Source organism: Dromaius novaehollandiae, chromosome 14, assembly GCF_036370855.1.
Source record: "Dromaius novaehollandiae isolate bDroNov1 chromosome 14, bDroNov1.hap1, whole genome shotgun sequence".
NCBI classification, from domain to species: Eukaryota; Metazoa; Chordata; class Aves; order Casuariiformes; family Dromaiidae; genus Dromaius; species Dromaius novaehollandiae.
Window position 1 is genome coordinate 8738203 of NC_088111.1, and position 26579 is coordinate 8764781.

Here is a 26579-nt window from a genome sequence, read left to right on the forward strand (position 1 = left end):
AGAGAACAAAGTATTTCTGTCTGTTAACCTCTTAAGAATCCTTCTACATCCTGTCAAATGAATTAAATTAAATACCCCCGCTTACGTGCTGTCGGACACTGCCATCTGTCACTTGATTCACAGCACCCCAGAAGAGCGTGGCCTGCCCCAGGGTTACATCCGTACCAGCAGCCGGAGGTACACCCCGCCGCGTGTCCCGCACTGCCCAGCAGCCATCAGAGCGGTCACAAGCGGAGAGCAGAGCCGCAGTTCTCACAATGTGCAGGTAAGAAAATGAGACTGTCATGACACATATTCAACAGCAGATTTCTGTATTAGAGTCTGATTGTTTTGCCCTTCTTAAAATATAACTGATAGAACTAAAAGGATATAGGAAAACTAAGCTTGGTTTAGCAAACCTTACCCATATCTAGAACAAACAGAAGCAATTCTTTAAGGATCAGAGAGATCTTTATACAACTTTTCTCTGTAGCATATTCTTCCTCAAAATCCTGATGGTGTGAAAAGAGAGGGACTGTGAGATATCTTGCCCATGAACACATTCCAGTGAAAGTAATCATGTGCATTATATATATAATACACATATGTACAGGTTAGAGATCCTTCTGACTAGCAGTACCATATGGCACGGATGCCTGCATCTAGTTATTCTGTGTTTTGCATCACAGGAGCAAAAAGTGAAGTATACTATTCATGTTTCAGTTTCTTCTTAGCAATGGAAGTATGCCAAACTGTGAACAGAGAGCAGATTACGTACCACGCATATTACTAGTGCTCTCCATCCCTTTCTTCCCTCCCTATCTATTCTGAACACAGAAACTCAGTTTCAAGAGTTTTGAAGCAGGAATCTCTTGAACTCCAGTTTTTGTAGAACAGGCATTTCCTGCAGTGACCTCTAAAAGAAGTGCATTGGCAAAAGCAAAATTGCATTTCCACAATACTCACCAAGATGCTCATACCATCTTACAAACTAAATAGGACTTGTAATCTCACCCTACGTATATGCTTACCATCCAGTAAGTACAACATTAAATGGGTGCTCCACATCTACCTTTCCTTCATTACCCTTGTAAGAAATAGAAATGTCTATGACCAAGTGTAAATGCAATACCAAAGGCATTAACATAATTACTAATCTAATAAAATAAATAAATAATCAAGGAGTTCAACAATTTAAAAGCACTTACACTTGAAAGAAATTATGGCACAGATGGTATGAAACAAAGATCTCACTCCTGCTCCAATTAAAAGCTAAACTCTGACTCACATAATTGCACATTGATTTACTCCCAGGTACATTGACAGAAGAAGAGCATTTTCAACTCACACAGATATCTGAAGTGCTCGGTATAGCTAAGTCACGTATCCGAGTTTAACAGCTGAACTGGAAAGGCTGACTGTTTTCTTGACTATGAAAATGTTCTCCTGCAACTTGACTGAAGTGCATGCAGAATTCAAGTCAGGTAATTTCTGGAAATCAAACAACCTTTTAGTACTTTCACATCCAAATGAGGCAGGAGTTTTTAATGTAAGAAAACAGATGATTATAATATACTCGAACTATTGAAATATTTCAAGTTTTAGTTTCGAGGTTAGTGGGTATTTGCATGTATTTGCTGGGACTGATAAAAAAAGATTTTTTTGTATATTTAAATACATGCCACAATTTACTGTTTACATGCAGAAAAGGGAACTCGATGGGAAAAAGCTGGTATCTTCCTTTCTGCGCTAGAGAAGGTGCAAGGCAATTTGCAGCAATAGTAGTAGCTCTTTGCTGATAAAATGCAGAACTGGAACATGTAATACTACATGTAACATCATGTCGCATTTGCCAGGGCTAGTTGTAGGCAAAGGCAGTGGCTAGAGCGGCAGACTGCTCAAGGGGAAAAGGGAACAGGACCAGGTGCAAAGTGGCCCTGCTCTCATTGCCCACTTTGCCAGTAATAGAGCCCTGGAAATCAGGCTGGCTCCTGCTGCAAGAGGAATTACAGAATATATGGGACTGTGGTGGGAGCTGTTATTCCCAACAGCAGTAACAGCTAATATTCACCCTTCCCCAGCAGCAGCAGCAGCAGCACCAAGCCTGCTTCTCCAGGCTTTTCCCTCCAGCTCTCCATCCCAGCTCCACTCCTATCCCTTCCTATCTGTAGCAAAATTTCAATTCTGCTTTCAGTGCTGAGAAGCTAGATCTGATGTTTGTCATAAAGGAATATGAATACAAGTTTGAAAGACATTTATTACAGTACAGCCGTAAAAGGAACAGCTAAACTTTTAAGTCTATGCATGTCTTTTAATCCAGGAAAGAAAAAGACTTGCAATGGCAAAACGGAAAACTGTACCATGAATTCTTGGTGTAAAACCATGTTGACCAACAGCAAAATGTATGTTCAGATGCAAAGGATTTTGAATGTATCTATTTTTTCCATTGTTTAAAATACTGGAGCCTGACATGAAAAACACTGGACAAATAAGCCGTATGTTGATAGAACATATGCAAATATTATAAGTAATTAATTACTGATTTTGAGCTTGTGGAAAATGCTGTATGGATAGCCCTAGTAATGTGTGTAGTCCCAGTGAACGGTTTGCTCATACTGTTCCCAGCTGTATGCTTCAAGCCTGCCTGAAGTGAAGGAGGGACTGCCTCATGATGAAGCTAGGCGGGTTTCCATGGTGCATTTTGCCGCATGCAATGCTAACAGTATTGCCAGTGCCCTCGGTGTTGACAGCTCTGTGTTGTATACATACAGCCATTGGGAACTACATTTCACACGGGCACTTAAATGATAAGAACATAGGATCACTTCTTATCTGAGCAGGATTTAGACCAGCAACCCAGAGATGAAAATATTTTATTGCAACAGCAGTAACTTTTAGTACAGTCTCTATCAAGACACAAAGAAAGCTGGCCCCTGCCCTGAGGAATGTATACTCAAAGTATAAGAAAAAAGCCCCCAACAGATGGATACAATAGTGTAACCAAATTAACCAACATAAAAAAAAGAACTGGATACGATACATCAGCTCCTGAACAACAATCACCTGCTAGCTGTCCTCTAAGTCATTCGGGCACCTCTCTAACACATAAGTATATCTTTTAGTGGTTTTCTCATGAGACACATAGGCCAATTCCAGTTTTGTTTGTTCTGAAATATTTGGAGGAATGCTGTGTTGTGTGTTAACAGCAAAGGTAGAGAGAGGGTATACTTCACGTCATGATGCCAGATGAAGGTGTTGCTTTTAAGAAATTAACCACTTCGCACCCAGGTAACTCAGAGCCTCTTGATTCTACTAATTGTGCTGAGCTGCAACTCTTTGGCTCTATCACCACCTCTGTGAGCTCCAGGGTGCTGAAAAGCAAGCAAAGAAAAACATCACATCTTTTGCCATACCTTGGGTTGCAGTCTTTAACAGTAAGTAGAATACTAGAGCAGTTAGTTTGCTTAACTGGTGGTGTTTGTAACTTAAGTCCACCAGTGCTCTGGTTAAATTCGATCGTGCCAAGATGGTAAAATACACTGAAAGTTAATGACAACGTTCATTTAATTGAAGATTATCAAAGCAATTGTGGAATAAAATCTTATCAATATACTGGAACAGGCAAAATACAGGTTAATACCCACAGCATGCCTCTAATAACAACACTGTAGCTGACTGGTGTTACATAGAACTTTAAATACACATTTTGTTAAGGTTGCCCTTACAGTAAAGATAAGATAAAATGCTTTCCCCTTGATTAGATTCTAAGGTAGTCTATGTTTGAGAGAGGTATAAGGCACCTTTGTTATACAGAAACGTTACTCAGAAATTATCTCTGTACTCACAGCAAGGAGGGGGGTGTTTCTTGCAGTCCTTCCTGCTATCTTGTTACTGCTAGACAATCACTGTCACAGATGAGCTGTGTTTCTCTTATAAAGATACCACTTATTGAAAATGTAACTTACCATAAACTTTACAATTATGGATTCAGAAGGGCAGGGGAAGCATAAACACAGTACACAACCAGATGCTGAAGCCATTCAGATGGGGAGCACCTGAAAAGCAGAAAGCATTATGCTTATTGCCATGATACAGTTCACTCTAATGCTGTCTTAAGCCACCTTCCCCCACCCAATGGAGAGGCAAAGGCATCCCAGATAGGGGTGTAGCAAATTCCAGCATTTGGATCCTTCTAACTACATCCAGCTGCTCAGAAGATTACACTGTCCAGGACAGTCACTTCCAACTCAACACCTCCAGCTCCAAAGAGAAGCAATTCAAAGGGAAAGTACTCACTACACCATGAGATAGAAATAACAAATGAGAAGCTCAGGAACTCAGGTGATCTTTACAAAGAGAGCTCCTCCCTTTGGCATATCCACAGAGGGAGATGGGGGCAAGGGACCTGGTCTGAGAGTATTTTTCAGCTGCTTCTGGGAAGGTCTGTCCTAATTCCAGCAAGTGCAACATAGCAGTTCAGTCCCCCTTACTCCTATTGTAGCCTCTCAACATCCCTCTCATTTCTTCGACAGCTTCTCTCATTGGAAGGCTGGAGGGAGGAAGGTGGCAGTGGAAGAAACAATATTTGCTGTCTGACACGGCTAATTCCTCAACACTGGCTTGACAATGTGTAAGCTATCACTAATTGTAAAATATCCATTAACGTACTTGCCAGTATAACTTGCTAATATAACTTACAATATGGAGAAGTAATATGTTAAACCACTGAAGCCTAGCTATTAACGGGCTGTCATTCCAAACAGGATGGGAACAGCAGGAAAAACTGCTGAAATGGCCCTAAAACTGATCTGGATAAAGATGCTAATCCACCTCAGCGCTACCTCCTTTCCCGCTTGCAACTCTGCAAACTAGCATCTACTGCAGATAAAGGCTGTGATCCGAAGGTCCAGAGATGGGCAGCCCTGCTTTACACTATTCAGGCAGAAAAATATGGGAAGGAAGAAAGGAAGGAGAAATGTTTTTGACTACATTTCACACAAGCTAGTGTTTAGCGCAGTGTGATGTTATACTAGCAGCATATAGCTGCTATTGCCAGCTGACAATCTTCCTCCATTATCTCTTGCTGTGGGTAAATCCAACAAAATCCTTGCTGTTCCTCTTAGTCAGACGCATGATTTGAGGCGCTTGAATTAAAACATGTTGATTAGAATATTCACTGTAACCTACCTTCAAAATAAGGGTCTGATTCCGGCGGATGCTGAGAGACTGCTCAGCCCGTCGATGTGAGTGTCCTCCCTCTCCAAACGGGGGGACGGAGCGACTCTACTCACCGCTTGGAGCCGGGGTTTGTGCCACCTGGGTGGTGCTCGCGCGGCTGTGTGGCTCCTGGGTGCTTGTCCTGGCGCCGTCCAGTGCCAGCTGAAGACTCTGGAGCTGCGAGGCGTTCAGGTGCTCACGCTGTGATTTAGTAACCATGGCGGCATTTTCAGGGCCCAGGTTTGCTATTTGTTCTGGGGACAATGCCTGCGAGGAACAAAAGCCAGAACAAATGGGGTCGGCTGTCCATCATGTAGCGCAGAATCGGAAGTCAGCGCTGCCTTGCATTTGGGATGAGCAGCAGCGGCCTTCAGCTCTGCATCGCTATACAAGAGCTCAAGAGAGCTCAACAAACCTCTGCATCCATTTACCTCGCTGAACACTCATCTATCTTTCACCCGCCTCTTTGCTGCTTGGCTCGGACAGCTTGAGCACCTTTATATGCTAACACCGTATTTGACAATGCTTCAATATATTACTGGAATTTAATTTTCCAACCACTTGTTTTCTGATTTACTCAAAGGCTGATGGCACTGTGCATCTTCCTGTGCTTTCATTTATTTCCCTTTACATCTGCTCCCAAGCTACCGCACTTGAACCTATGTTTGACCTCTGATTAGAGTTATGGGTAGCACAGTGAGATGAAAAGACAAGCTCTAATCTCATTATTCAATTTTCTGTTTTAGGTTGAAAAATCTTCCAAGTTCGGTCATATTAAATCTTGTGTTTAAAATGGAACATGGTAATCATAATCTTACAATAATTATCTGATATCACATAGCAATTAACCAATTTGTAAAATCTGCATCATTGGGGCATGCTAGACTGCTTTTTTACAGTTAACATTCTGCTGTCACAGGAATTTTAACTCCCCTGTATAACAAGCCTTCCTTGCTGCAACAATTCTGCATCCAGGTGCTACTTTATAAAGACTGTACTCCTTTTCCAAGTACATGAGATGATGGAGCAAACCCTTCCCAATTTTTGCTTGTCTAGCAAATGGTGTGCTTTCTTGCACCTCATATAAATGCCTGCCAGACAGTCCAGAATTTTGAAGTGAGCCACTTTTTAACTAAAATAGGGCCCATAACACAATGCATTTTTTCATAAATCATAGTCTGAATAATGTGCACAGTCCTAAAACAAATGTATACAAAACCTGCGTAAAAACAAAATCTGCTTTCAGTCCTTCAAGTACAGAAAACTCTTCTGGGAAGGTGCCCTGTTATTTTTAAGTGCATTTTGTAATATCATTACAATTCTTATTAACAAGAATTTATGCTATTTGAAAGGAATTCTACAAGATACCATAGACCTTCAGCTTTGATAAATAGTTTGACATAGGGATGTTTCAGGCTTATCTAAACTGTCAGTGGTACTGTGCAGAACAGTAAGTGTGCAAGGAGTTTTTCTCTTTTATGGAAGCTGACACAGCTAACTATCTGTTTAGCTCATCTGCCCATACGACCGCTGCTTGCCCGAGCGTCGGAGAGAGGCCAGCCTAGACAGAATATTAATCTTGTCACCAAGTCAAATAAAGTCTGGGGCAATGATCTCAAAATCCATGTTCTAGTTTCTGGTCCACAATCAGAACTGGTGTAATTAATGTAATTCCTCTCAGATCTGTGTCTGTTCGTACAATCTGTTTTTCAGAGCTAACTCAGGAGAATGTTGCCAGATTTTAGGGTAACAAAAACCTCTTACATAATCAACAGAAAAATCTGCAGCTCTGATAGCATCCATGAAAATGTTAATAAACAGAGAAGAAAACTCAGAGCTGAATATGGTGTCAGAAGAATGAGACTCCCTTTCCATGCTTTCTGACCCTGGATCTTTGAATTGCATTTCTAAACTAATTCAGAGTCCTTTTTCCTTGAAACGCATTCTGAAGAATAAATAATGCTCGTTAACATCACAAATACAGATGAGACAGTTGAAAGTTAATGTTTCAAATCCTTGACTGCCTCTCACTTAATACACAATAGAAAAATTCTTGCTGAAACCCAAAACCAAAGCATACATCAGTGCCGTAGTTTATTTATATGAGAGCAAAAATGACAGAAATTTGGCTACTTCTTCAGTAACCATGCTCTTACTTGGAAAGTTTCAGCAGGTATATGTTTAATTGCTACTGGCTGGAAATATGGCATCAAGTTTTTATCAAAAGCTTTTAATTCATCCTCATCCAAACCACCTAGAAAAACACAATAGGAACAGAACTCAGTTATTATTATTTTTATTAGGTGTATTTTTAGGCTAATAGGAATTTTTAAGTACTTACAGAAAATATCTAATAATTGCTTTTCTCCAGTATGTTTTGAAAAGAAGCACTGGTTCTTTTTGCATTTTGTTTTGTTTTCTTTCATTACATTCAAACATTACAACCCACTTGAAGTTAACTATTGGTATGGAATGTCTTCCACCTAAGGGACCACTAGATAAGCTACAGCTCTTTGGCACAGAGAAGAGACAATTGAGGTGAGATATGATAAAAATCTGTAAAGTCATACGGCAGCATTATTGGGGAATGCCTGTTCCCAGTCTCTTCCAATACGAGATTTACGGAGTGTTTAGTGAAATCATTGGAAGGCTTTCAAAACATATACTGGGAGGTACTTCATCCATTACATATTTACAGTGTTGAATCATTGCTGCAGGCATTGGGGATGCTAAAATTTATATGGATTCGATGTGCAATTAAACAGAATTACAGGCAAAAAATCCATGAACAACAAATCCTGTGTGACCTCTGGCTCAGGAACTGTCTGAGGCTGTGAGAGTACGCCGGAGAAGCAGCACTGCGGGCTAACCTGGCGCTTCCACTCTTTCCCAGATAGCCCATTTTTTCCACTGTTGGAGGCTACAGCATTGCTCCGGCCTGACCTAGCCACCCTTGTGGCAATACAGTTCACAAATAGGGAGTTCACAGAGTAAGCACAATTCTCAGTTTAGTGAATTATACCTCTATTTTATGAAAAACACTATTTAATGCTGCAAATCTAATACACTTGAACTTTTCAGTACTGTTTTTTGCAAAACAAAATAAAAAGCTACCTCATTTTAAGTAAAATCACAGACTCATGAGATTGAAAGACTAGAATAGTCTAATAAAAACAGTGGGTCTGAAATCTTGGTTGCTTTTGCCCTCCTTGGTTCAGTTAACTCTTTTCAACGCCAAATCACTTTGGGTTGCCTCTCCCAAAGTCAGACCTGGCTGGTTCAGAGGACCTTATGAAGATTACCTGCTATAGTACCAATCTCCTGTAGGATAGAGCTGTTCCAGCTGGTAGCAATCCCGAACACTGATTCTGCCATCTTCTTAAACTGCTTTAGGACAGAGGTGCTACAGAACAAGGAGCCAATTCTTGCAACAGCAGCACTGCAAAAGGCAACAAGGTTACCACTGCCTGCTGCAATTGCACCCAGTGTTAAACATGCCTGGAATGTACTTAGTCTGCTGTGACAAGATTGTAAACCTATTTTCAAGTTAAAATACATGCACACAAATTGCATACAAATGTTGAATGCTTTGAGCAAAAGCCCAGGTTTCTCAGTGCAATACTTGAGATATAAATAGCAAAGGAAAGCTGCAACAGAATCTATTTTAAACAACGACTATTTGCCTTCCATAGCAGCTATTCTTAAAGCATCTAAAGTGTTTTCTAAAAGCATTTAAACTGTTAAAAGAGTCCTTTAGGCTCTGGAAATCCTGAAGGGAAACAAATTGCACAATGAATTCTATCAATAGAGATCCTGATAAATAATTCATTAATTATCAGATGTGGTACCTGAATTCAACACTCCTTACAGACATGATTTCTGTGGAATTCAGAGCACAGAGAATAGCTCCTAATCCAACTAAATCGAAGCTTTTTAGTGTACTGATCGTATGGCCAGAGTCTTCTAGAAAACCTTGTAATATAGATCTTGCCTGCAAAAGCAATAAAATATGATACAATAACAGAGTACATATAAGTGAAGGTTTTATCACCAGAAGCTCCAACGCTACCAGAAGCTATGGAGTGTGACAAGCAGACCATATATAATCCTGAGCCTCCCCTGGTGTCATCAGCTGGAGCTTTGCCATTGCCTCCAGCAGGAGCACTGTCACCACCTCTGTGTGACACTGACACAGGACAGTAGTGCAGCCACTTCCCAAGCGCGAGCGAGCTGAAGCATCCTGCACCTCTCACGGGGCATCACAAGTGAACGCTTCACCAGCAGACAGGGGCAACGAAGCACCGAGCAGAACTGCCCTATTGAATTCAACAGCCATGAGAAAATGTAATTCCTCTGGGTGATCTACGTGAAATTTTTAGGTCATCTTGTCCTATCGAAGTGTCATATATAGGTGGTGACCTGTGTTCAGGATTAAGATACAGATATGAATAGGATGTAGGTGCCAAAATACCTTTGCAATCCTAAGTCACTTAGGATGGCATTCATCCTAAACTGCGGGTCTCGCTTCTGCCTATCACCAAGGCATCCTCTAAAGTCAGTGAAAGAAACAAGCATCTTCTGTGAAATCCTCATTTATGCCAAGATTAGTGTCTATCTAGTGTGCTGTGCCTCTTTCTATGGGGGAGCCTCAATGACTAGCTTAAACTAGCCGCCTAACTTTTAGACTCCCCAAGGTAGGGCAGAAGAATCCTGTTTAAGCAGCTACTCTTATTAACAGCAGGAAATCTCAAAAGCCAGCCAGTACTGTGTACAATCCTCCCAAGTACTGCCTGTTTCCTTCTGATAGTGTCCATCAGAACAAGCCATGACATTCTGCCAAAGCTGGCTGCCACCATGCAAGCGTCTGTACAACTGAGTAGTTGTGATGGTATGGTCACAAAGTCAGAAATGTGCTGCCAGTTGCATATATAAATAAAAGCTTTTAATCTTCTCTTCATTTAATATGAAAGCCCCACTGACATAACTAGAAGTTATTCAAGCAAAGGGAGATGAGAGGAGCATACTATCTGCATGGCACATTTTGCTAATAATTTAGGCTTCTGGGGCAATAGATGTCGGGGGTTAGGGTGCACACTACCTCTTGGGTGATTAGTTTTAGTTAGGAAGAGCTAATAACTTCTAGCAGTGGTTTCTGTTGAGGGGCCAGTATGAGAGGAGCTGCTGATCTCATTCTATTTCTTAGTGGGCAAGTGCTCACGAATACGCTCATCACCACCACAATTAATACTCATTGATGTTCTCTTGGCCATCTCACCAGGGAAGCCAGTAGCCAAGCAGACACCAGTGCTGACCTACCTGCCCACTTTTACTGGGATCATGGCTGAAGAAAACCAGCGCAGAATAGTGTGGATTCCTGTATCTGTTTCCCAGGCAATTGCAGGACTTCAGTCCCAAGGGGCATGATTCGAGAGGCTTTCACCAGTAGTAAATTCAGTAAAATACTTACTTGGGTAAGAGTCCACTCTGTTTGTTGACTAAGCACAGAAATGGTGTCAACAGAATGTAAATCCAGCTCTTCTATTTCATTTTCAGTGAGTGCCAGAGCAATGCGCCCCAGAGAAACAATATGGTAACTCTTCCAGTCTGGCAGCGATCCCCAAACCTTTAGAATAAATTCATTAATACAGTGTCTGTTAGATCATTGTGAATCTTCCTGTACATGCACCATTCTCAAAACTTCTGTTTTTAGAAACCCCAGTACCCAAGGATAAACCCCAAAGGATGCTTCTTTGCATGCAATAGGCAGAGCTTCGGTATTGTGAAGCTATTTGAGGTTCTACACTAGCAATGATGAGTTCATCTAAAAACACTGCAATTTGTACAGCTTGAACTTGTTGTTAAGTCAGCACAGGTACTGCTGGAAGTGTTGTTGTAGAAGCAAATACCACTAAAAACAACAAAAAGTGAGTCTGTGCTGAGATCCACACTATTACCGCCACAGCAAAAGCAGCAAATGAACTATGCAGGCTTCGACATCAACTGCAGTCACTGCAGTGGAGTGACTTTAAATTGCCTTCGTGACCAGCCATTCTGACTCAGACAGTGACAAGGAAAGCAGAAGTCAAAGTAGAGAATCAGGTAATCCAGGCAAATAGACCATTTCTAAAGTTCTGACTTCAAGTGTGTGTACATACAGTATTTTTAAAATTCATTTTAATGTGTTTGTAAAGATACAGTTAACTTTGTGAAGCCCTGTAAAAACAAAGAAGTGAGGGCTCTTTTATACCAGTACCAATGTATTTAAACTGATGTATTCCACTGCTTTTAACTTTATCTGTGATACAGTTACACTGATTCAAAAGCTGTCCCAGACCAGTGCCTAAGAAAATTCTCATTTCAGGGAAAGACCTGCTTGAATAAGGAATAATGAAAGACCATCAAGAGCTGAATTTGCAGAGCCCAGAATTGTTAATTATATTTTGCTGGAATTTATAGAAGCTGGTAGTCAGTGGTCAGTATCTGAGAGGATGTGGCTAATTGACACAGAGAAAAGAGTTTGGATTTTGGCTAAAAGAAATAACCAGAACAAGATAGATATAAGTTAAAAAAAAAAAAAAAAAGTATGTTCTCTTTAATGGTCTCATGTACTTGAGCAACTTTGCATTATGTCAGCTAGTTTCCACATGATCCTTTATGTTGGTTTTACAATGTCATAAGGAAACACGAAAAGGGGTTAAGACTGGGAAATTTCAATCTTTTCCAAAGAAAAGATCTAGTATAAAGCGTTACCCAATTTCAAAGCTCTTAATTCTCTAGCTTAAGAGGTACATGAAACACAGTTAAAAAATTGTACGTCTGTTTCCTGATCTAGGTCATAAAGTATTTGAACTGCTTCATAAATAGTATTATCTGACAACGGAGATGAAATCTCAGACATAACAGTATAAATAACACAACACACAAAAACTGAAACACTCCGTTGTCCTCGTTCACCTAGAGACTACAGATCTCCACATCTATTACTATCACTGAGCTTGGAGACCTTCCTCGCACAAGTGACCTAAACTTATTTTCATTAAGACACAACTTGGTAACTGGACTTTTTGAATTAGTTTGGACCCATGAGGAATATGCAGTATCAATCAATTTAGGAGAAATAAAGCTGGCTTAATCAAACCTTTAATCAAAGATGCCCTTTAGTTAATAATATAGAGCATCTTATGCACACGGTTTCAAAGAACTGTGGTTGCTTTCCCTGTACTATCTGATTTCTCATGCTTCACCTTCAGTGTTAACACCACGCTGCATTTTACAGATTACTATACAGGAAGTCTTCGGCTAGCAGCAATCTTTCTTACAAACATTCACACAGGCAAAATATGCTTGCATTTAGTGCACTACAGATCTGTGTATCTTTTAACTGAATATAGCTGGGGTATGAGCATATTAACATTGTTGGCAATTTCTCTAGAACAGGTATCACTCTGCAAGCATACCGTTATATGCTGCACTGCTGTAAAATATTTTGATTTCCACTAACTCAGATGAGCGGTATTTTTATTTTCTTCTAGGGCTATACATTTTCCTTTCCCTAGGCACACGTCTCCATGTTGACAGGAGGAGGCTGTCTTCAGAAGAACTCATCTGACGCAGCAGGCTGCTGTCCTACTGCAACAAGGCAGCACAGACCAAAGGCCAGAGTCAGCATCTGCTTTTGGAAATCCAGTTAGTGCCACTTCTCCTCAAGCACCGGCATTTTAGGAGTTTTAGAAGCTGAGCTTCACTGCTAAACACTGCACTTCTGGCCTCACCAACCTGAAGGTCATGGTCAGCTCCACTGTTCTGGCTGCAGCTGCTGGTTTAAGAAGATGCTGCCCTGTCCCACCTTGTCCCGCTCCTGCTTCCCTCCAGAGATCACAGCCCTCTGCGCTTGTACTGCCTACAACTAAACTGTGCTTGTAGATGCTTCCTAACCTGGTTCTGTCAGAATGCTCTGATGGAGCCTAAAAGGGATTTTTTTTAAAATGTTGGCTCGTTTTGACAGAAGGGGATTAGGGAGTAGCTATCCATGCAGAGATGAAGGCAGACAGGAGACAACCTCTAGCAGAGGCTGGTGACAGGCAGCTGCAGACAGGTTGGGGTCGGTCACCTCTTCACCTCTGGCTCTTCTGCAGCCAAACCAACTTGTCGGATTGCACCCCACGGCTTTCCCTTGCTACAACAGGAGGATGTTTGGGACAGAACGGGGCACAAGAGCTGTTCCTGGGCTGCGCAGGCAGCCGGGAGGGAGCAGGAGGAGGTCACCCCCAAGGAGGGGTGCCCCACTGATAACTGCAGGTGTGGGGCGAGGGCTGATTCTCCCTCGCGTGTCTGCAGGAGCCCACACCTGGCCACAGCAGCAGTGCTCGGAGCTGGACCCCCTGCTGATGCTCTGCCCCCAGCCCCAGAGCCCGCGCACTGCGCTGCACGCCCTAGAAAAGAGGGGGCTGCCAGCAGTGCTGCACGGAGCCGGCGACGGATGCTAACGGGCAAAGAGCCTCCAACCCTCTTCCTCAAACAAAGGATGTCTTCCCTCTGCTCTGTTTTCTTAACACTTGCCAATAGCCACCTAGTGAAGACACAGACTAAAAACATGGGTGTTTTTTCCTTCCTAAAATTTCCCACCAATGGGTTTGTCCCTGGCGCACTGCCTGCGACAAGCAGGTGGGAACACCAGCCTTACTCAGCTAAGGAAAAGTCTCTTTCAGTCAGTCTGGTTGTATATCACTGCAAGCTACATTTAACATGCAGACAGTTTAACACTGTGAACTTAATTCTCAGCAGGCCAACCAATAGTGTATAGCATGGCTTGCTGATTTTTCTCTTCTGAAAGAAGAGTGAGAAGCAAGCAACTGAAAAGGCGTTGAAAAATAAAAGCACTTAAGTTGTTCAGCTGCCAGGAGGTCAGAACTACTTGCCTGTTGACGCTAAAGCAAGGGCAAGAATCTTCTTATACCAACTCCCATTATTTTTCCAATAAACAATAGATATTCTTGCAGCAGTTGCTTTAGAACCACATAGTTCAATAATAGCAAATCAAATTATGGATTTAATTTTCCTTCACAGATAGGATAGTTACCTGCTTGGCTTTTTCCTTCAAGACAATAAGCTGGGAGCTGTTAAAACTTGACACAGTCCCAAGAAGTTCCACATTTTTGTCAAATGTTTCTGCATCCATGCATTTCAGTTCCTGAACTGACCAAAAGGCATTTGCTTCTGCTAATTTAATAATTTCATCCAAAGAAGGGGCTCTGGTTCCTAAGCAATCTGGAAGAGAAAGTCAAATAGCAAGAGTTCTCTTCAGGGAGACTGAAAAAAAGAAATCAAAGCAATACAAGGATTTCAGAGGCTGACAGACTATGGATTAGCTACAGCCAATGTGATATTGTTAAGTTTATCATCTTGCAATAAAATAGTTCCTTTAAATATTTGCCTCATGAATGTCCTGGATATAAAAATAGGATTTGCCTAATTTGCAAGAAATTGGTTGTATATTGTCCTCCAAATGCCATTCATGCTGGAAAATAAAATAGGAGTAGACATATTTTTGAAATATATGATGCTACAGTAACATTAAAATCTGGATGTATGTAAATACTAAGAGTAACCAAGATCTTTCAACTGTCTAATTCCCTAAAGGAACCAAAATCCTGGTAAGTGCTGATCCTGATGTAAAAACACCATGTATCAGGAATCTTGTTTCAGTAAGAATGAAATGCAAATATAGCTCTCTATACAGCTATATTGCTGCTCACAAAAAAATGCTGCAGCTGAATAAACTTCTCCATGTTCAAGCACCACATATGTGAATCCAACTCAAGAGTTAAGTAACAGACAGGACAGGTCCTTTTACTCTGAAACACACTGACAGAGATGTATGTCTTATAAGACTTGCCTGACATTTAAACAAGGTGAAGACAGAAACTGAATGTGTCAGAGAAAGGCAGTGCTTGTTCTTTATGTCAAGCTTGTTGTTAAAATGTCAGGAACTAGAAAGGGCTATTCACTTACAACAGAACTGTTAGGACAGGCGAACTGCATTTAAAAATCTGATTTACTGACAGATTCTGGCCCTATGCACGCTTAAATGAGACAGTTTCCATTGTGCGTTTTAATGAATCTTGGTCGTTGCTGGCATCGACCACGTCTAATATTGAATATGGAAAGCAGAAATTAGAATCCTGAGCTTACTGCTCTCTCTCCTGTCACTAATTTTGGAAATCCTTATTAAATAATTATCTAAACCGAATAATCTCTGCATGTCCTCAGATATGATCACCACCAGTAAAAAGCAAGAATTTCACAGATGCTGAGTCTGAGCTAAGCTTCCCAGCTAAGTAAATCAAAGTGAGGATGTACAAAGTAGATTTGTACTTTGAAGGGAGGCAGAGGAGGGATTTGTTTGCATCAGAGAAAGCTGCAGTAGTGGGTAGAACACTGAAAAGACTAAATCTGTTGAGCAAATGAAAATGTTGTTCAGCTTCTACTGTACCAGCTGATGTTCTGCTCTCCCTTCAAACTGCTCTCTTGTGAAGCTGCTTTGTTTCACTTTCCCCTGCTGCAAAAGGTCAGCTTTTTTCATGTAAATACTACCTACCCATCCATGCACAAAGCAGTTCCCTTCCCCAAGACATGAAAACCTAGTATTTTTTGTTCTTGGAAAAAACATTGATTTTATTATTTGTAACACACCAGATACAGTGGCCAGATTACAGAGGGAAATACTAATTAGAATCCTGGCTTTGCTTCCTGTAGCTGATGCTGCCTCATTCTTCCTTTTGCTATATAATCATATTTAGTTTGATACAGAATGTGATATATATATAATGCAACTTCTTGGTGCTGTGATGCAAGCAACTCGAATTTTATTTCCAGCACTGCCACTGTTTTATTGTAGCATCCTGGATACCCTGTTCCTGAGTTTTGCCTCATATTTTCCACAATTTTTGTTTTTCCTTTGAGGTAGGTACAGATATAAAAACTCTGTCACTGGTAATTGTTACTGTTATTACTGTTAGCTCACCACTGGACAGTGGCAAATGTAAAATATCAGGTTGGTAGCATGAAGAGCATCACTGTTATTCTAGAGCTATTTTCATAATACACCAATTTTCCAGTGATTCAGAAATCAGTCATAAAAGTTCATTCCTTACTAAAATCACCACGTGAGTCCTGTGAACTTAATAAAATTATGTTTGGTTACAGAACTTCATTAATACACTTTCGGACTGTGGAATTATTTCTTTTTAGACTAGCACAAAAAATCCCTCCAGTTCTCATCTTCCAAATTCCTCCCCAGCTGAGCTAGCCCCAGAAGCGAGGAACGGAGACCTTCCATAGCCTTGGACAAAGATCATTAACTTCACTGGCAGGCTGACACTGGTCCTGCAGTGCAGATGAGGCACTGGCCATGGGCTGGCCTGATTAGAGGAGCTTTCAGGATTCATGTTGTTGTGATCCTGAGACGTAAAAATGCATTATAAAGGACACAGGCAGGCTGAGACACCTGATGCTGAATTTTCAAATCCAGTGGCCCATGTCTACAGAAATATATTTTATGATCGGATAGTTTACTTGTTCAAGGAAGAGTGATTTTCATCCATACAGCTGGACTAACACTCCGCTATGCTGTGGGCCTGATTCGGCTATTTTAGAACACGATATTTGTGCAGTGACTCCTCTGATCAAAAGAGGCCATGGTTCTGTTCAGGTGATGCAAAAACAGAGCTGTGTAAAACATTCTCTGTCTCCCTCTGTAGGTACATGAATATAACACTGTAAGGGGCAAATTCATTGCCAGGGACACCACAGTGATCATTCAGAGTTGCTGTTATACAGGCGGATGAAATTCCATGCAGACTCAGGGCCTGGTGGGAGCTTGGGCTTATATTCTCTTAAACAGAGAACCAATGGGGAGATTTTTAAAGCTTTAAAAGCAGACAGTGCCAAGCCTCTCGAAAGTGTTGGATTATAAATTCTCCTTAGTCCTTTCAAAAGCCTTTCCCCCAGCACATCGGTTTTCCATGCCACAGGATAGCACAATTTAAAGTTTTTCCCTGGGTGAACTTCGAATAACAGAAAGCATATAGCTATTGTAATAATAGAATACAGTCTAAGTATGTACCTTGCATAAGGAAAACAAGGTCCATTTGTCACAAGAGAGTTGAATAGATTGATGTTTGGTTGCTAACTAAAATACATTTAGACTATGAAAAAATTTGTCCACTCGGACAGACAAAACACAGTGCCACCAATGTCAGATTGAAGAACAGCTGAGTCAGCATAAACTCATGTCTGGCAAAGGATTAACTGTGTGTAATCTTTTGGCACAACAACTTGTTACTCTCATGGCTTTTTTATTCAAGGAATTTCACTTAGATTATAAAGGAAGCCAAAAAAAGTAAAAATAAAGAAAAAAAACTAATCCAAATCGTTTATCTTTTCCCTTTGTACGCTCGCAAACGTTCCAGGAGATGCTTAACCATGCAATCTTGTAATGGAGTTAAATGCTTCATCAACTGGTCAATGCATCAGACAACTACAGGCAGCATGGCAAAGACTCTCACTGTTTTACTAAAAGATTGAACCTCTTTAAGTTATTTGAGGCTTTACTTTTTATTGTCCTGCTTCTCAGAATGCACTTGATGACAAAGAAAACAAAAAGTCTGGTCAAACTGCACCATCACAACCCCAGATGGCACCACTGTAAATCCGGCATTTTGATGCTGCGCGGGAACCAGGTGAAACACTCACCAGGTCTGGTGATAGATGATCTGTTGTTGGCCGTGGTGTTGGAGACAAATTCAAATACAGTTGATAGAAGCTCTTCAGCTGAAGAAATTGGCCCAACTGTCTTTGCTATTTGTAAAATGATATCTGGGAACTGCAAAAGAAAAAAAATGAATAAGACATCTTTCCCCCTTTTAAAACAAAAGCAGTTAGGATACGATCTACAGAGAAAGACTTGTGCAGGCCTCAGCAAAGTACGGGTTAGCAACAGCTCAGCTTCCTTCCTACTTGTGCAGATGTTTCTGAAGGGAAGGAGAGTAAATCGGCTGGTCCTCAAAGGTGCTTAAGGAAAAAATATATCGCAGAAAGCAAATTCAGAGTGATTCTCTCTCTTGTAAGCCCTCACAGCTTCTGGCAACATCTCAATGCTGCCTGAATTGGAGACTGCACCCAGACTATGCTGCAGCAATGAGTGCCACAGTGTAATTAATGTGCACTATGAAAAGTACTTTATTTTGTTTGTTTTAAATTTGCCAGGCAAATATCAGAATTTAGGGGGAGGATCCAATTAAATTATGAGAATTCATTTTCACCTGTTCATCTTTTTTTAGGATTTTCTGAGGTTTTCACCTCTCTCCTCCACCTTGCTAGACACCACCTTTTCAATTGAAATCTTATTCTCTATTGTCAAACGTAAGCATTATCTCCCGGGGAAAACTTAGTGTCTATGTTCGCATCATTCTGCTGAAAAATAAATACCTCATTTCAGTATAGATTACTCCTATACATAAAAGGTATAAATCATAAGAACTAAAGAGGGCAAAGAAATTATGGAGTGCAATGCAGAGACCATCAGTTATTATTATGTGGCATTATTACAGTGTTTTTACACTGGCCCATGGGCAAAGGGCCACATGAGTAAATGCTAATTTGATACTGTCTCTCTCAGTATGATCCCACTATCAGCAATAGGGTAAGAAACAAAACTTTCATGGCTGGAAAGGAGGGGAACGGAGCAGGGAACACTGCACCGCACGAAGTTCTAAAACTGCTGGAGGCCGTGTATGTGTGCACCTCACTACAAATGCACTATTTTCTTCTACAATGACAATGCCCAATATCGTTGTATACGTGCACTTAATTGTTTATACTACTATCACATTCAAGATGAAATCTCAGAAATGTCGATGAAGTCAAGAATGTAAGAGTGGAATGAAAACATTTACACATGGTTCCTTGCCAGGAGAACTATTTTCCTAGTTTAGCATTCAGGTTGCATAATTTAGACTGAATCATGACATTCACAAATTCAACTTTTAACATATCTTTCACAAATATAAAAACTGAAATAAAAAGATACCTTTACGGCAAGGACATTTAATTCTCCTTTTGACAACAGAGCTATGAATGGTCCAACATCTAATGTTGTTTCAGCTGTCCAGGTCTTTGGGGAGCTGAGGAAATATTTTGAGAAATTACTTTAATGAAGAATGCCTGCAATTAAAATGATACTAAAATGTCACAGTTTTATTTACACTGTATCATACAGGAAAGATGGATCCTCCTATGCAAACGTGATGATTCATGTCTATTAACATCATATGGCATTTTCCCATATCTCTTTGATATATAGGGCATTAGTGGAGTTCTCAGTACACTCAGAGAAAGTCTTCAAATATTCTAGCAGTGGAGCTTTCCTCTCTCTCTCTCCCCTTCAATATTCATAGCATTCTTAGCACTACAGTGTTCAAGCAAGGAGAAATCGTCCCTTTTCTTTTTTTTTTTTTTTAGAAAACTTCATTTACTATTTTCTCAGATTTATACTGCACAGTATTAAATGGCATCAAAAGAGAAGTAGGAACCTCATAAACAAAACTGAAACCATCCCTTTTCCAAGTATCTTGTCCTAAGGACCAATCTTGCTAATACTTCAACCAAACAATACTTGCCAGTACTTGCTTATAAATTTGAACAACTTCCCATATTTAACTATTTGCAGGTTTACAGAGGCTGTTTTTCACCAGTGTTGGGCAACTGTAGCTTTCCCTGATGTCAACAGGGGCTGAGGGTGCTCAGCTTTTCTGAAAAGACCGATTTCACTGAACAGCTCAGATAAGCAACTCGGCGTGGCAATGGTCAGCTGCTAGCACTGTCTTTTTAAAACTAAGAGACAGAAACACAAAACAAGTGATGGAGCAGAAGATTTAAATACATGCCTTATTAGCTATGTATTTTTATTGTCAGTGCTATTTCCTTCATGTGCAATGTTAAGAGTAATGGAAGATAGCTGTAATGCCTTGGAGAATCACATCTAATTAAATCTATGCCATTTCTGTATTGGAAAACTATTCTGTGGTAGGTACCGTATCTTCTGAAATAACATGCTCAATTATTTGTAGAAATTTCAGGTCTTAAAAATGAAGTTCAAGTTCAGTTCTGAGTGGTCCTGGGTGTTTTGAAATATCTGTAGCTTAGCACTATGCATGTTCGGGCTGTTTGATACTAATCTGACAAATGACAGCCAACCCAGATGCCTTAAGAAAACACCTGGATTGATAATTTTCTGCCTGAAAGACTCTAAAGAAGATGATAGTCTAACAGGTCTGTTACTAATCTATGTTCTCAAAGAGAATTTTTTTGGTTTGTTGCCCCATTATCAGGCTTTTTAACTAGACAAATATTTTCTTAATAAAATAAAGTATTATTTAGTACAATGTGTCATGATATGTTAATCTGAATCCGTATCAAGATCAAACGCAGGGTTGGGCTCTAGTAAAAAACACAGTTTAGAAGCTAAAAGATAGCTCTCAGTAAAACCATCAATACTTTTACTACAATTTATTTATCAAATATAAGATATTTGGAATATCTTATATTTGATAAATAAATAATGCCAATTTTCAGTACTTTCTTTGATGTATTCACTTCTAGCACTCCATTACCAGAAAAATGATGACAACTAGGAGGAAGCTGAAGGAGTAACAAAAGTGATTAGGAGGATCAGGTGACAGACTTTGGGGCAGGAAGGGAAAGACTGCGGGCACACTCTACTGAAGGGTTGGTTAGGGGTAGGAGCTGTGTGTCCAGTCTCTGTTTTCAAATGTAAGATACTTCTAAGAGAGGAGGCAGGAGGGAAATGGTATATTCCTGCCAGATAGAAGATCACGCTGTTTTTTGCACGACTGATGCAGCAGTGTGGTTGAAATCAGCCTCCTAGTCTGAGTCATTAATGACCTCTAACAGGCTGTCCACTTCATTGCTTCTGTTGGTTCAACTTGATATCCCTCTGCCTCCTCCTCTGGCTCACTCCCACTGCCAGGATGCTTGCATTCCTCTTAATTTCTCTTATCACATCTGGGCACTGTGTATCCCACTTCCCTCTTCCAATTCCTTGCCTTCCTGCACCATACTTTGCCAGTAACCCCCTTTCTCTTGCCACCCCGGAGATTCAGTTTGCCTGTCCCTTCTCAGCCATCAGAATTTCTCCCTTTTTCTCTGGGACGTAAGTCACTCAGGGTGTCCCTGGGGTTATATTCTGTTCCGCAGTTATCCTGTTACACACAAGAACAGAAACGTCATTCCAGCGGACCGAGACCCCACGCTTGGCCAGTGATAGAAGTTGCTTTGTGTTGTTTTTCACTGCAGTGCTATTTGGACAAAGCAAATGCTTGGTATTTGCATGGCTTAAGCATCAGCAAAAGCAAGGTGGTATATCTAATACCTTACCCATATAACTCGAGGAGTTTGTATTTAATTTCAATCTTCTGCTCACGGCTGAGCTGTCGGCAGAGTTTGAATTGATGCAGGGCTATTGCCATTGCCTTCGGGGACATTCTACCACGTATAGAGGCCGGAGGTAAGTGGCAGATTAGATTTCCAAGTAGGTCAACATCATATTCATCAGCAATGGAGCCATTCTGAAACAAAGAGCATTTACCTTGCTGGCAGAGCTAATCCTGGCTCTTGCCCTGTATCACTCAACTGCATCACAATACATTTAAGCTCTACAGCCCTTTAAGGAACAAAGACACAACAGTTCATGCTGGCAGCTTAACCTGCAGTTTCTGTTGAGACTACTTTATACTTTTTGCTGTTACCCATACAATTGGCAATATTTAATATGAGCTTGCAACAGCTTTCAGTGTATTCCTCTTTAATATTGAATCACACATAACAATTAATTAAAACAAAATCCCCTGCCACATAGCCGTATCCAGGTGATCACCCAGCAAGTGCAGAGGTGGTGCCGCTCTGCCTGGCAGGAGGGTGCTCACGGGGCCCCTTGTGGCAAAGGGATCACAAGCTCCTGCTCTCACAAGGCTCAGCTCTGCAGGCTTTCCTAGTGCCTGCCAAAACACGAGGGATTATAGGGCTGGTTAGTACATATCACCGCATGAATATTCACAGCCACAGCAAAGAACTGTTTCCCCCAAACTGCTGAGGACTGCTGCAGCTCCCAGACAGCAGTAGTCACAAAATACTCCTGATACAACCACCTCACCTGCGGAGCTACCTGGGCCGCGCACAGCTGTACAGGACCAGCAGAGGCTGGGGCAAGGGGAACCGCTCTAGGTGCAAATGGGTCAGCTCTGCGCTGTCCTGAGCAGTTCCCTGTGGTTAGCAATCATTTCCCATGAGAACGCTCATACTATTCATGGAATCGAAAAAAATTAAGGAAGCTTCAAAAATGTGTTTCTTTAGACAGGGAACAATACAAACAAAATAGTATATGAAAAACCGTAAGAACACAGATGGGTAAGACATGAACATATGTTGGTAGTGACTGACACTGCTGTATGAAATGCAGCGTGGTAATATGTGCAAGTGCCACAGTCACAGAACAGCTGGGTCTGGAAGGGACCTCTGGAGATCGCCTAGTCCAACTCCCACTGCTCAAAAACAGGTCAACTGCAGCAGGTAGGCCTTATTTTGATCTACATGAGAATAAAGAAATTATTTTTGTTGAGCTAGAAACCCTTCCCACAGAGCTGTTTCAAAAGCAGTTCTGGGTAGCTCAGGGATTACAGGGATGTCTGAGGCCTACAGACATCTCATTTCTGTCAGGAATAAATTGGTAGGTTGCTAAACTGGCTATCACTGGCCTCGGACGTGTACAATCCAGAAAATCACAAATGTCTTGCTCGGCCTTGAACATAAGACTTTAACAGTTTCTCCAAGCCAGGCTACAGTCTAAGCTGCTCTTGCTTATGATAATGAAGAAATCGGCATGCCACGTTATTGCCTTTCGGGCTGTCACCAGGTCGCCAGCTTGGGGTTCACTGCACTGAGGTACTGTACAAAGACAGAGCAGGAGAGCTTGTGTCTGAGAGCTCGCTGTCTGTCTGCCGGAGAGCACGAGTGGGATGCATGCAGAGAGGAGACTGCAAGAAAGCGTTACAGCATTGTGAGGCACCACATGGGAATACAGGGAGAAAAAACTAATACAACCACTTTCACTTAGTTTGGACTTGTCAGTGGCTAATTACAGATTACTTTTGTGCAGCTCTCCCTCCCACCACTGACCCCAGCTAATCATGCCTACCAAACACTCCTGTACTTTTTGCAGGACAGCGCTCTTCTTGTGAAGGCTTGGATTCGCCAGGTCCAGCTCAGTCTTCCCGAGACTTGCAATGAAAGGGACACACAAAGAGCCTGAGACATACTCCAGATACTCAACCCTGCAGAAAGAATTGAAACGGTCTCGGAATGTAAACCTGACCTTCGTACACCTGTAAACACACCCATACAGTCTGTGGTGATGGAAAAATTCAGATACAAGTCTAAACTTGAATAACCATAAACTGGGCAGGCCAGAAAGTTGCAAGTAACCCCCGCCTTACTTTAGTTCACATCTTCTTCCAGGTCTTCACATCAACCTGACTTCCAACAATGGCTAAGGGTTATAAATAGCTGTACGGGGATGAAAGTGCTCTATTTGAGCTGCTCTAGCACCATGTGGAACAAGTGTGTCTCCAGTTCCGAAATTTTTCCCCTTTCTCTTTTCTGTTGGGAATGAGCAGAGTGAACACCCAAACATAAAAGCTGGGAAAAGCCCTTGCTTCGGCAGTCTCCCTATTGACCATTTACTGCTCATCCCATACTAGGCTCAAAAAGGAGGTGGGGAAGAAGAGAAAAGGATCCAGGCTCTGAAAACGCCTGTGAGCTGCTCAGCAGGAGCAGAAGGCAACGCAAGCCCGGCACTCGGGAGCTGAACAGGGACTCCTCGCTGAGACTGCAGAGCCACTAATCCAACACTGCCTGTCCCTGCTCAGTGTCCCCTACGTTGGGGCAGAGGAACAAACTCATCACCCAGTTTTGAATGCCACAGAGGAAGAATGTGTGCTACCTCCAGGCACCCAGGCTGCCTAGGAAGTTTTGCCTCGTGTGGCCACTGTGTTGAGGTGAGGATATATGAGAACGTTTACTGCCTCTCGCTGGCACCGCACAGAGAGAGACACAGAGTAAATGCAGCATCAAAACTTTAAAATAGAGAGCAGCATTTCCCCCTTCGCTGATGAATCAAGATGTGGTGGTGGGTTAAGAACAACAAGTAATTTTGGAGTAGATTTCCTTTCTACGAAAGTGCAGAAAGAGCTGCCGAACTAAACCAAATGATGCTGTTTTCCATCCGGAGTGGCAGACAGCCTTTGCGAATGAAGCCGTGCTCCGAAGCCGTGCAAGCCCAGCCCTGCCCGTGTTTCTTTCCCCTCCGACTCGGGAAGGCGACGGCCCCAGGGACTTCTGATGGCCCTGAACAAGCAACGTGCAATTGTTTGCCAAATTACTTGGTGCTGCAGTTTGCAGAGTCTCTTGTATCAAAGTCTTTCTATTATTATTAATTCAGTGTTTTTAAATACAGTAGTGCATTCTCAAACAGAATTATTTTCTTTTCACACTTTTGATCAGAATTTTTCTTTTTTCAATTAAAAAGATTCCAGGAAAAAAAAATTCTCTTTCCTTTTTTTCCCCTCTTTCAGCTGGGAGGAAGAAAGAAATAAGAAAAGGGGGGAATTAACAAGAGAGTAGCTGTACAATTCAGGATCTCCTATCAGGGTAAAATTACTATTTATTTTCTGAGGGAAAAAGCTGTAACTAAATATTGCTTGGCCACTTATACAATGCAAAGTTTTGATTACTTACAAAAAACATTTTTAAACACACTGAAATGTTTTTAACCATACAGAGCAGTATACTTGGACAGTAACCCGATGGCTTTATCTTACATGTCCACTCTCAAAAAAACCCAAACAAGTAAGCTCACAAAATAGCAACCAAAAATGGGCTATACTAAGAGATATCTGGTGTTACCAACTCTCAGTTGACATGGATTTTTTCTGCAGTCAGTGACCACTTTTTACAAATTACCATTTGTTTCAACCATCAGTTTTGCTAGGACTGCAGGAGTTATTTAAAAAATGCTCCCAAGAATTACTCAAAATGAATGCCATAACTTAAGATGTAATACAATATAACTTACGGAAGCACCAATAAGAAGAAGGGAGGCATAGCTGCATTGGAGACTTTCCAAAATTTCCAAGCCAAGCAATTAACCTAAAAACAACGAAAAAAAGATCTTAAGCATTTGTGAATTTTGAGGAAGAAGAGGGATGTGGTTTGTTTATTATAGCTTATAAATTAACATAGATATGACCGTGCTTATTATCTTCAGAGAGCAGTTTTCTTTGACTTCTTTTACAAAACAGTTTGGAATTTTCACTCTGTAGGCATCAGAGATGAAACATCCTATATTTGGTTTCATGAGGACACTTATGTATGTTTCCAAAACTTACATATATTTCCAAACATATTATTTATGAATTAACAAAAAGTTAGAAGGCCTGTAGAAATTTCTCGCAATTCCTAAGCAACAAATGAAATTACAAAACCGAAATGTGTTAACAAACAAACTCAAACATACAAGATTTGAATGAAATATGTTAACAGACAGATTTGCATATATAAAGTTTGGAAAAAAATGAAAAAAGAATTAACCAAATTCTAATTTAGCTACAGTCTCGATATGAGTAACACATTTATGCACACAAAGTCTTTTTTTTGTTTTACCTGATATGGAGAAAGCAGATGAAGATTCTTTTCAAAGAATTTAAAATGGTTTAAAAAAAAGTCTGTGCCCATACTTTCAATCAGCTGACAAGTTACTCCTTTTATGAGCTGTCCTGTGCTGATAGAGAAAGCAAAGCACAACCTCTTGAATACATGAGCAGGATCTAGTCTTCACTCTCCACAGCCATGTCCCAAGACATAATTTCTATGACCACCTTTATCTTCTCTCTCTTGTAATCTAAAGGCTTTGAAAGTAAAACTGTAACTAAATCAAAAAATGGTGACTGAGCCTTAAAGTATCACAACCCCTGCAATGTTTTGATCCTGATTTTGGTTTTGGAGACCCTTTTAATCAGGAAGGTGAATTGACCGGGAGTACTAAGGAATGAATGCTGTATAAACATAGAACACTATAAAATCACATAGTGTTTACCTCAAAGTCAATCTGATTACAAAACTAGACTTAAACCCCATTTCAAGAGAGACTATCATCCATACCTTAAGAGGTCAGCAGGAGAGTTTTTCTTAGACAATAATTTGTACAGATACAAAGCCTGAAATGAAAAATACTATATATAAAGCAAATCTTT

General features: G+C 40.9%; 1 protein-coding gene and 1 long non-coding RNA gene across 2 annotated transcripts in view; both read right to left on the bottom strand.

The window, feature by feature from the left end:
- Positions 1-2835: 2835 nt before the first annotated feature.
- On the bottom strand, positions 2836-5231 carry LOC135329930 (uncharacterized). The gene is made up of 2 exons (XR_010391603.1): positions 3945-5231; positions 2836-3350 (listed from the first exon to the last, which is right to left on the bottom strand). It is a non-coding gene; the product is annotated as an uncharacterized LOC135329930 (long non-coding RNA).
- Positions 5232-5262: 31 nt separating this feature from the next.
- Positions 5263-26579, bottom strand: part of OTOA (otoancorin) — a 37735-nt gene continuing 16418 nt past the window's right edge. The window contains exons 16-28 of the mRNA XM_026116256.2: positions 26488-26543; positions 25990-26107; positions 25403-25476; positions 23468-23603; positions 21652-21842; positions 19286-19379; positions 17950-18079; positions 14276-14463; positions 10664-10819; positions 9045-9187; positions 8499-8635; positions 7353-7450; positions 5263-5463 (exon numbers count right to left, since the gene is read on the bottom strand). Of these exons, the coding sequence (XP_025972041.2) occupies positions 5263-5463; positions 7353-7450; positions 8499-8635; positions 9045-9187; positions 10664-10819; positions 14276-14463; positions 17950-18079; positions 19286-19379; positions 21652-21842; positions 23468-23603; positions 25403-25476; positions 25990-26107; positions 26488-26543 (1722 nt within the window). The remainder of the gene's footprint in view (positions 5464-7352; positions 7451-8498; positions 8636-9044; positions 9188-10663; positions 10820-14275; positions 14464-17949; positions 18080-19285; positions 19380-21651; positions 21843-23467; positions 23604-25402; positions 25477-25989; positions 26108-26487; positions 26544-26579) is intronic.